We start from the raw sequence: 11,686 nt of genomic DNA, 5'->3' as shown, positions 1-11,686 counted from the left end.
GCTGCAGGGATCAGGGCAGTCACTAGGGGGCGCCAGGGCTGAGGGGCGGGGAGCAGCCGCTGAGCCCTCGCTGCAGGGATTGGGGCGGTCGCCAGGGGCAGCGCAGAGGCCGGGCCGAGGCCGGGGGCGGCCGCCAGGGGGCGCTGCGGCGCCGTGCAGCCGGGACCGCGGCGGCGCTTCCGGGGCCGCGCGGGGCAATGGGCGAGGCGGAGGGCGGCTCGGCCGGCGGCGCGGAGAAGCCCCCCGTGCCCGCGGGAGGGGCGGCTCCGGAGCCCGGCGCGCCGGCCGAGGAGGCGGTGGTGTGGAGCCCCGAGGTGGAGGTCTGCCTCTTCCACGCCATGCTGGGCCACAAGCCCGTAGGTGAGAGCAGGCCTCGGCCAGACCCCGGCCTCGAGTAGCGGCGCCGGCCGGGGAGGAGAACCGGGGCTGGCCGAGGCTCGTGACCCTCAGGGCGCTGGGAGGGGCCGGGCCCTGCGCTGCTGTGCCGCCCCTAGCGGCCCCCCGCGGGCAGCGCCGGGGGAGGGTGGTGCTGCCCATCCCGCATCCCGGGCTGCCCTCCCGTAGTCCCAGCGCCCGCCTCCCACTTCCGAGCCCCCCCGCGAGCCCCAACCCTCCCCCCAGGGCGCTTTTCCTCCGGCCACCGCCCCTCCTTTGGGGGCCTGTCAGTGGGTGGGGGACATGGGGGGCCTCTCCTGTGGCTGGCCGCGGGGGGCGCTGCACCCACATCCAGCCACGAGCAGTCTTCGGTGGGGGGAATCTGCCCTTACAGGAGCAGAGGACAAGTACCAACCTTGTCTTTTTATAGGCAGGGCCTGAAACAAGCCCTGCCCCCAGTGGGTAGGGATTTTTACATGCAAAAATATAGGTAAGGCCGGAATTATGAATACAGGAAAAACGTAACAAGGCAGGGGACTACTGCTGGGCTTTCCTTTCCCTCCCTATCCTTGATTAGGAGGGAGTGCAAGAAAGTGTGGGGGAAAGGGGTCACAAAGGCTTATGCTCAGATAAATTTGTTAGTCTCTAAGGTGCCACAAGTACACCTGTTCTTTCTCCCCCTTCAGTTGTTCCTTGTCAAGGGAACCTAGAGGCAGTGAGGCATCATCTCTGCAGCCTTGGGGGTGAGGGGTTGTTAGATGCAAATGAAAAATCTAGAAAAATGTTTGTTTACTGTTTATCAACCTGACCTTTCCAAATTACTTGTTTGCAGCTTGCACTATTTATTGCCTCTGGCCTACTTGTGCCCGTGCCCTAAGCATGGGGGAAGACCCATATTACACAGCCTGGATTTTAACAAGTAGACCTGCACAGATCTACCGCAGTTACTTATTCTGTGACGTGATACACGTACACCTTAATGAATGTCGCTGATAGCGCTAACTTTTTCCTGCCTTCCTTCAGGTGTGAATCGCCACTTTCACATGATTTGTATTCGAGATAAATTCAGTCAGAATATCGGACGTCAGATTTCCTCCAGAGTGATTTGGGATCATTTGAGCACCATGTACGACATGCAAGCACTAGTGAGTATAGAAGATTGGCACTGGGGAATCCTGATTTCCAGTAGATTTCAGCAGCTTTGATATGACATACTCGTTGGGCCTGATTCTTACATTAATGTAAATTAGGTGACTCCTGTGAGGTCAGTGGAGTTTCACTTGTGTAAAACTAATATAGGAGAGAGGAAAATCAAGTCCGTTATTTCTTTCATCTTATGCTCTTGCTTTGATGTAAAATTTCTACTTCTGTAGGCCCTGATCCAGTAAATATTTAGGCACATGCTTAACTTTATACATTCAAGTAGTCTTACTGACATGTATAAAGTTAAGAACTCACAAGCGTTTGCAAGATCAGGGCTGAGAAATACATTGTCTCCCTCACATCCTGTATCTTGTCCTCTGATAACCCTTACGGAACTCCTGACCTCAGACTCAGATACCCTATTATAAGTTATTTGACCTTTTCCTGTGCATGAAATTACTCGGGCGTTTGTTTAGAAAATCTGAGCTGATAGTTTTAACATAATCATACAAAATAATTTTTTCTTTTCTTTTTAAGCATGAATCTGAGATTCTGCCCTTCCCTAATTCAGAGAAAAACTTCATCCTGCCTGAGGAAATTATCCAAGAAGTGAAAGAAGGTGAGATCTGATACTAGCTTTTACGTTGGGATGCTCTAATCCAACTTGAACTCCAGAAGAAGGGAAGAAATAATGATGTACCAGCCTGGTGCCAGTGTTTCACATAATTGGATTGTGTGGGCATGGAAAACAGTAGAAAAGTTTAACATAGGTGGGATCTTTGATACAAAGACATTTTATTTACATTATTTAGATGCAAACTCTCCCTTTGATTGAGTACACAGGTCTTCCACTTACTGCAGGGGAGTGGGGGCTGCTGTGTGCAGCAAGGAGGTCAAAATTTGGCCCTTTGGACTCATATGCAGGTGATTAAAGGTTTATTTGTTTTGCGGGCGAGGCGAAGTTGCACACTTTAGTAAGACTACCATTGGTAGTAAGCACTATGTCTGACTGTGTTTGCCAGAATAGATCCTTTGTGTTTAAAATGATGGCCATGGAGTTTTGTTTTATTTCTAGAAAGAACTATATTAAAATATAGAGTCTATTTGGCCAATGAAAATTCCAATTGTGTGTATGTGGTAAAATGTTACCAATTAAGATTCATTAAGCAATTGTTACAATAATGCTATTTTGTTGAAACAGTTTTATTTCAAAAACTGCAGTTACATTGGATAGCTGCAGTTCTCTGGCAGGTAAAACACTTGCCTTTTGGTGAGGTGTTTCACAAATCACCTGCAGTGTTTGGGAATCTGGAATAATGAATTTGATCGTTAATTTCTTACATTTATTTTATTTCCAAGAGCACCATAGATAAAATCCTTTCTCCTTCTGAAGGGATACATTCTTCATACACTTCTTGCAGTAGTTGCCTCACAAATTACTTGAAAGCAAACTGAGAATCTTATCTTAAATTAATGCATTTATAGCTTTAAAGCAATACAGTTGTATTTATCAGGGATTTGGAGCTATCAAATTTTTGAATTGCTCTGCTCCGGCTCTGCTCCAGTTCTGGGCATAAAACCTACTTGTCCGCACTCCAGCTCCGCTCCAAAGCCCTGGTTTATATTCAACTCTAAAATCTGTTCATAGAATCATAGAACTGGAAGGGACCTCGAGAGGTCATCTAGTCCAGTCCCCTGCACTCAAGGCAGGACTAAGTATTATCTCTAGACCATCCCTGACAGGTGTTTGTCCAACCTGCTCTTAAAAATCCCCAATGATGGAGATTCCACAAGCTCCCTAGGCAATTTATTCCAGTGCTTAACCACTCTGACAGTTAGGAAAAACTAATGTCCAACCTAAACTGCCCTTGCTGCAATTTAAGCACATTGCTTCTTTTCCTATCCTCAGAGGTTAAGAAGAACAATTTTTCTCCCTCTTCCTTGTAACAATGTAATCTTTTATGTACTTAAACTGTTATCATGCTCCCTCTCCGTATTCTCTTCTCCAGACTAAACAAACCCAATTTTTTTCAATCTTCCCTCATAGGTCATGTTTTCTAGACCTTTAATCATTTTTGTTGCTCTTCTCTGGACTTTCTCCAATTCATCCACATCTTTCCTGAAATGTGGCACCCAGAACTGGACACAATACTCCAGCTGAGGCCTAATCAGCACGGAGTAAAGCGGAAGAATTACTTCTCGTGTCTTGCTTACACCACTCCTGCTAATACATCCTAGAATGATGTTCGCTTTTTTTGCAACAGCGTTACACTGTTGACTCATATTTAGCTTGTGATCCACTATGACCCCCAGATCCCTTTCCGCAGTACTCCTTCCTAGGCAGTCATTTCCCATTTTGTATGTGTGCAACTGATTGTTCCTTCCTAAGTGGAGTACTTTGCATTTGTCCTTATTGAATTTCATCCTATTTACTTCAGACCATTTCTCCCGTTTGTCCAGATCATTTTGAATTTTAATCCTATCCTTCATTTAATGTTTCTCCATGATTCTTAGACTGCCTAATTTCAAAACTCCTTTGTTCTTAGAGCTCCTCTCTGTGTAATCTGATCTAGCAGAAATCTCCACCGATACCTAGCCCACTGGCCAAAAAAAAAAAAAAAAGACAGTCAAACTTGGAAGATCCAGATTGTCATCAGGTACCCAGTGCTGTTATCCAAGATAGGAACTTGGAAATTCAGATGTCTACCTCTGAAAAAGGACAGTAGTTCTTAGGAGATTTTAAACTACACCGGAACGCCTCTCAACTGCTAGCTGCAATAAGTATTCCACTCAATATTTATAAAAGGCAGCATCAGTCCAAGCCATTGCAACATATTTTGCCCAGTTACTATTATATTTGTTCCTATTAAGAAAAAATTGATTGGAATCTGTGTTTTGGTGACATCTGCCCTAATTGTTTCCATGACTCTACCTTATATTTGATGTCAGCAGTGATTGTGGCTCAATTGTTCTTTCCATCCATCTGTTTTTTGGCAATGAGTAATCTGTTTACTTAACTTGAGTCAGTGTTGACTGTTACAGTAACCAGTTTTGAACACTGTGCACTTACAGTTGATCCTGAGGTGCCGAACACAGGAAAAGATAAATTATACTTCTATCAAACAACAATCATCATCTGCTTAATAACTCTTTTTACAGGAAAAGTAATGATTGAAGAAGAGGTGAAAGAAGAAATAAAAGAAGAGTTGGAACCTCATGCAGGCCCAGAAGAAGGTACATCTGTAATTTTTATACTTTATAGCCACACTTATCTAGAAGGCAACAGCAGTTCTGAATGGATTTCATCAAGTGGTATAGGCCCAAAAATTTGACTTACCTTAAACTTAAAATTGGCATGATATGGTACAGAAACTTTAAAGAACAAAAGAGCATCAGACCATTGACAAGAACTAAAATACTTTTGAAATGCACAGAAACTACTGTCTTTCTGGAGATCAACAAATTTGAATTCCCTTTGCTGGTTCTGCAGTTATACTGAAGAGTGCCAAAGTCCTCAAACAGTTGATTTGAGCTCTGGGAGCAGATGGGAGAGGATAAAGGGCCATAGCTGATTCCTATTAAAGCCAGAGGTAAAACTCCCATTGCAGTAAGCCAGCCTCAAGGTGACAAAGGTGTAGATCACACTAGCAAGGTCCACATTCAAAAGAAATGGTCGCAATCTTCTGGCTAGGTGCAGATGGAAAATATATTCCTTGTGTCTTCTGCTATATGATCCTTTAGCAGCAGCTGTGGATATAACAGTATCCCTAGTTTGTGAAACTGAAACAGATGGCAGGCACCACATCATTAATGGGAGGAATCCTTGCAGTACCAGATTAGTTGGTTCACCTATTTTGGCATCCTGCTTGCAGCAGTTGCCATATCTGATATTTCAGAGGAATTACCTTTTGCTCCCACCTCAGTTGTACAGTGCTGAAGCAGGGGAACTCCATTCTTACCTCTGAAGCTTCCTCCCTGATGTATGAGATGTGATTTCTCTCATCACTTTACATTGGACCTTGTATTACTGCAATCAGTGAGGATTTTGCTGTTCATTTTAATAAGAGCAAGATCAAGCCTATTGTTAGTGGTCGTGAAATTATCCAGTTATATCATAAAATACTTGTTTAATTTTAAAATACAGCTACAATATTTACCTCAATGACAATGAGTTTCATAGGCTGAACATGTGCCCTGTAAAGTAGAAGTTCCTTAGAATAAACAAAAATTATTGCAATATAATCTAGGTTAGTGGATTATACTACTATTTTTAATTGATTTATCAAAGTATGTGCAGCATTTTAAGGACAAATAAATGAAAGTAAGGTATTCATTTTAAATAACTTTTTTCTCTGTAAAATGCAGAGAATACTTGCATACTTACAAGGATGTTGGGAGGCTTAATCAGTTTGAAAATTGCTATATAGTATAAAAAAATTGTTCATATGAGCCTGATTTGGAGTCATTGCTTTGATCCCTTTTCAGTTTATGCACCTTCAGGAAACTTGGGAAAAGCAGCTGAAAAACCAAGCAGCAAAGAGAAAGAAAGGAGCTCATCAGATTCTGGGTCCAAAGAAGGAGCTGATAAAAGGAAACGTAACAGAGTCACTGAAAAGGTCTTAAATGCAAACAGCAATCCCTCCAGTCCAAGTGCTGCAAAACGGCGCAGAACATAGAGAATACAGTGAAAGACAGGTGCTTTTAACTATAGAACCAGGGAAGGGAACAGTAGAATGGAATAGGAGAGAAAGGAAGTTGTTATAAAGATTTGTTAGGTGGAGAAAAAACTATTTGACCCAGATATTAAAAGCTTCAGCACATTGTCATTATGTGTGGACATGGGTTTGTGTGTCTTCTCTTGTAACGAATTGCTTGCTGGTCAGTATTGCATAGCTAATCGATGGCTACGTTCTCAGGATACTGCAGGAGAGTTGGCAGCTTTACAAGCAAGTGTGTACTACTTAACAAGTCAAGTGGTGGCATTTTAAAATATTAGTAATGCGCGCGCACACACACACTGTGTTAACACAGTTTGTGAAATAAGCTCTTGGCGGAACAGGAGCCTCAGTTTTTGAAAAGCTTACGTCATTTATTTAAAGTTTGGATCCCTTTCCGGTCTTATTTGTATTGCTTTCTTTGGTGCCTATTATGGCCCCTTGGTGGGTTACTGTTCTTAGGACATTTTACTAGTAACATGTTATAGCAAGAACACCTTTTTCTATTAAATGTCTGGCTTTGTTGGTCCAGTAAAACTAAAAGCTAGCACATTAAATACAGATCTAAGGTGAAGCATTCTTTGTTACTGTTCTGTTTGACTGAGGGGAAAAGTAAACCCTCTGTCTCATGGAGACTTAGTGTGGTATAATTTATTTTTCAACCTTTAAGTACATACTGTAAATAAAGGAAGATGTTAAATGTTTCTAGACAGAAGTCTTCATAAGTGGCTTAAACTAACATGTCCAGTAGTGCCACATGGTATGAAAGGGATCCACTGCGCTATGCAAGAACCTGGAGATACTGCCTCATCCAGTTGTACTGTAACAGTGTATATAACAGTTGGTTTTGTATTTCAGTATTTAAGTCAATTTTTTTTAAAAAGCTATTTTTACAAAGGGCTGTTAAATGGAAATAATATTGTAAAACCTTCATCTTGTGCTGTTATTGTACTTTCCTGGAGTAGTTGTCGTTCACTCTTACTGGTATTTTGAAACTTGTTTCAGTCTTATATGCTAGAGTATTGAGAATTGGTAGCCGTTACTATTTTTTTGAATTGCCAGAAAATGATCGATTCCCCCATTTTCTCCCTTCCCGCTTCCTGACATACTGATTTTAACAAGTGCATGTTAAACTGCTGAATGAAGCAGTCTGAAATGTTATTGGGTTATATCGTCACAGTATTAACTTTACTGTTAAATAAAAAAATAGCCCAACACTTTTGTCATGCAGCATTGTCATCTACTTGAAGAAGTGTGAATCTAATAGTTTGGCTCATTGTGTTTTATTAGTTGATCATTGTGAAAACTAGCTAAAAAAACAGGCTTAGGACTATTTTTTAAAAGATATGTAGGCTCCTAAAGATGCTGATAGGGGCCTAGTAGGACTTTCAGAAATGTCTCTGTGTTGGAAATTGTGGATCCTCCTCCCTTTCCCCTGTTTTAAACAACGGAGAAATGGATGTGGCTTGTTTTGGTTAAACAGTGGCACCAATAACTGGTATGTGGTCCTGTACAAAACGTCTTTGCCTTTGCAATTGGCTCATCCATGGATCTCAGTAGAGCTCTGGCAATCTGTGTTCATTTGGTTTACTGCTGCTTAAACAGGCTGCAGAGACAGCACATCACATGCTTTGCTAGCCTTTGCCCATCATTTGTGTTTAAGTGACTACATGGTAGATATAAAATCCAGAGCATATGCCTTAATCATGAGGCTATTTTAATAACCTCTTAGTTTCTAGACCTCTACTCCCAAGTTTCTGCCCTCCTTTCTCAGATTCCTATGCCCAGCACAGGCAGCTGGACTGAAAAAACAAATCCTGCTGCTGTTCTTGCTCCAGGTCGATAAAGTTTCCTGCTAGAGGGTTTGCTAGAGGCCTGTCTTCTTCTGCTGGCCTTCACTACACCCCACGCTGGCCTCCACAGACAAGAGGGCTCATCCTGAAGAGAGAGGAGAGGGATCTGGCATAGGAAAAATGGAAGGGCACTCCCACGGTAGGGAGTGACAATAGAGATGTGTGTGTGGGGGGGGGAGGGGGAATATAGCTAAGGATGATGCCTGAGAAGCCTACTGCTTGCTCCCAGTCAAACCAGATGAGGTATAGCAGGCAGCTAGGTTTCCCCATGAGAAAAGCTGCAGGAAACTGGGGCCTGTTTAAGGGAAGGGGGGAGGAAGATGTGTGGTAGGGGGACTGGTGGGTGTATTCATAGATCAAGTAACCATCCAAACTTTGAGGGATCTCTCACTAGTGTTGTATAATAGGAATAATAATTTATACTTTTACAGTGTTTTCCATCTGAGGACCTCAAACCTCTCTATGAATATGTATTAATGTTAGGAAAGTATAATTATTGTCACTGTTCAAGTGGGGAAACTGAGGAACAGAATTTAAATGAAATACCTAATGTGTCACGTAAGACCAGCTTCACCCCTGATGCAGAACATGGCAGAGTCCACGAAGTCAAACTTCAACTGTGCGTAGATCGTGATGGCACAAAGAAGCAGGGCTTTCCCCTCCACTAGGCAGCACGCACAGCCCAAAGAAGTCTATATTACTTTTTAGGGGAGTGGGTGTTGTCAAGACAACTAGGGGATGCACTGAAGCACAAAAACCTGATGGAAGATGATGGTGGCAAAACCATGCAATCTTGTGGCCAATCCCTTTGGGGTGTTGTCATGTGCATTAACCACAAGGCTTTCCTTCCAAAAAAAGGTATTTTTGCTATGTTGATTGCAGGGTTTGCTAGCCCTTATGTTTTTGCAAAGCTGCGTGACTGACAGGACATCACCATGTGATGCAACATTTCACTGCAATCCCTGAGAGTGGGTGGAGGTGTAGGGTTTGCTGGATTTTCTGGGTTTTGCTTTTTTGATCTGGTAGAATAGATATTTAAGAGCAACCTGGAAACTACCCATTTTGAGGTTAATTCAAAATGGAAATCAGCCTTAAAAAATACCAAAATGTTCTGCGAGATTCCCTCTTCCCCCCACCTTCATGAAGCTCTGGCTTCTTTGCAACGTTGTCCCTTGATTTTTTCCCCCTTCAAACATGACGATGATTAAGTTAATCTGGTACCTCCTTACCCCTGATTCTGCAGAGAGGTACTCACGTGCTTACACTTATGCACTATTAAAGTCGAACAAACAGTTGTAGGATTGAATTTTACAGCTTCCTATTGCCCCCTGGCAGCGGGGCCAAAAAAGGTGGTGAGCGCTGGGGGGCCTCCTGGATGCCAGCTCTCTGCCATGGCCCCTGCACATCAAAAGAAAAATCACAGTGCAGTAGCCTACGCTAGGCATCCTCTATGGCGGACCCCCGAGCTGTCAGGCTGCCCTGCTTGCGGGAAAAGGCTCGCTCTCTCCGCGGGAAGGGGGTTTTCAGCCTGCGTGGGTCTGAGTCACTGACGTTTAACGATCAGCCTCGCCGCGAGCCGGTTTGGCGAGCGCCCCAGCCCGCCGCACCGCGCCAGCGGCTGGGCCGCTGCTGGAAAAGCCGCCGCAGAACGCGCCCCACGCCGGGAGCCCAGCGAGGGATGGAACGCGGAGACACCGCCAACGTTCCAGCGGCGCGCCTCGGCCAATGGCGAGGCCGGGCTGCAGGCAAGGGAGGCGGAGCCAGCTGGGCCGCACGCCTCCCGGAAGTCAATAAGGCCACTCACGTGGCTGGCTTTGTACCCTACCCCTCCCAGCTGCTAACACAGCGCCTCTTTCGGTTTCCTTTCCTAGCAGCCGGGGGCCCTGATGGCGGCTTGGATGAGCTTCAGGGGGCTGGAGGATGGCGAGGAGAGAGAGTGGGGCTCCTGGGAGTACGACTCCACCTGGGAAAGCGATGAGGAGGAGGAAGAAGGGAAGGAGTCGCAGGAGGCCCGAGCCGATGGAGAGGAAGAAGAGTCCTCGCAAGGGTGGTTCAGGGGCTCCCACCAGGCCAGCGGCGCACAGGTGACTCCTCCGAGTGGGCTTTCTGTATGTGACAGAGGGGGGCGACCTGGTAGGGAGGCTGGGGGTTATTTTGGCAGGGCGGTGGGAGAGGGGTTATTCCTCCAGTGTGCTCGCGGGAGTTGGGGGTGAGGAAGGAGCCCCTCAGTATCAGATCTGTGTATGTGGGGGAGAAATATTAATTTGCCTCTCCTTCCAAACTGCCTTTCTCCTGGCCCTGAAGGGTTAGTGGTAAACCGTCCCTCACTCCTTTTAAGCAAGCTATCTTCTGACTTCAAAAATTTCCACCAACTCCCTATTGTAAGGCAAATGTTTCTCTTCAGCTAAGTAGTTTTCCTCGACTTGGCATTACTGTTTGTTAAATGTGTTAGGAGCTGAGGTTGCATAGTTTATTCTGCAGCTTTGAAAGCTACAGCTTCCACGTGTTGTAATGTCACACGTACGTTGCTGCAGGGGTAACTGACCCACAGTGTCTTGGAGCCAATTCTGTATAGTTCAGTTTGTGAGCAGGAGCAGCTTGAAGTAGCTTCAGAGAGTTCCATGTTCCCCTCCTAATGGGATCACTAGCATATTATTTTGCCATGATCTTAATGAACCATATTTCCAAATGCCTCAAAGAAAGGGGGCACAAGCTCCCTACTAATGCATTTTGCAAGAGGTGGGTATTCAGGGCAGAGGTGTGCTGGTGAGGTTATGGCTCAATGGAAAAATTAAAATAAACATCTGTGGTGTTATGTTCCACTAAAGCTTCATGAAATTGCCACATGCTGTTTCTGAGTAGCTTTCCCAGCATTCCTGGTAAGCAGGATAATTTTGTTATAAATCAACTTTCCATCTTGTAGACTCAGTTGATTCCACTTCCCTGAGTCTATGATGGTGAATTCTGTTTTTTAACATCATAGTTCAGAATTGTTGACACTGAGCATCGTCTGTTGCTATAAATGCTCCACCCACTTTCTTTTTTTGGGAGGGGGACGTGACCTTTTATTGGTGGCCCTAAGGGATGTTACTCTTAAGATTATCAAGTACCATCAAGCGATGTTTCTTCGCTTTTAAGAATGAAATAAAATTTACTAGGTTTTTACAAAGCTACTTCAAGAAGGGGCGCTATATAGATCTGCAGTGAACCTGAAAAAGACCACCAGCTAATGTCCTACAACACTTTAAAAAAAATCCTTATGGGGCTGCAAAATGTGATTAACATTTTACAGCATCAGAGTTAAATAGTGTTGGATAACTATGTACTTTAAGTCTCTTGTAAAGTTTCTCACTGTCTTCATCAGTGAGTGTTAATAACAATCCCAGGATACTACTTAAACAGATCTTTTGCTTTGCTTTTTGTCTTTGTTTTAGGAAAGAGAAAATCAAAGCTCATTGCAGTCTTTTTTTCTCTAACTCCTCCTATCTTGGGGAATAGGAAACTAATCCTTGGGTTCAGTTTCACTTTGGTGACTCAGGTCAACACAATTTTAAGGTTAGGAGGTTGCACATCTTAGCTAATTCACTTTCTTAAAGGAAG

General features: G+C 44.3%; 2 protein-coding genes across 3 annotated transcripts in view; both read left to right on the top strand.

Annotated features, from left to right (window-relative positions):
- The first annotated feature begins 175 nt into the window (after positions 1 to 175).
- On the top strand, positions 176 to 7,422 carry MRGBP (MRG domain binding protein). Its single transcript, XM_024199011.2, has 5 exons — positions 176 to 360; positions 1,399 to 1,520; positions 2,056 to 2,137; positions 4,678 to 4,752; positions 6,004 to 7,422. The coding sequence occupies exons 1-5, from the start codon at positions 198 to 200 to the stop codon at positions 6,192 to 6,194; spliced, it is 633 nt and encodes a 210-aa protein (XP_024054779.1). The 5' UTR covers positions 176 to 197; the 3' UTR covers positions 6,195 to 7,422.
- Positions 7,423 to 9,967: 2,545 nt separating this feature from the next.
- OGFR (opioid growth factor receptor) overlaps positions 9,968 to 11,686 on the top strand; it is a 13,577-nt gene continuing 11,858 nt past the window's right edge. For both annotated transcript variants that reach the window (XM_026652866.2, XM_026652865.2), the window contains exon 1: positions 9,968 to 10,170. In XM_026652866.2, the coding sequence (XP_026508651.1) occupies positions 9,973 to 10,170 (198 nt within the window). In that variant the 5' untranslated portion in view covers positions 9,968 to 9,972. The remainder of the gene's footprint in view (positions 10,171 to 11,686) is intronic.

Source organism: Terrapene carolina, unplaced genomic scaffold, assembly GCF_002925995.2.
Source record: "Terrapene carolina triunguis isolate 2854851 unplaced genomic scaffold, T_m_triunguis-2.0 Scaffold130, whole genome shotgun sequence".
Lineage (NCBI taxonomy): Eukaryota > Metazoa > Chordata > Testudines > Emydidae > Terrapene > Terrapene triunguis.
This window is presented reverse-complemented; position numbering and strand designations above follow the sequence as displayed.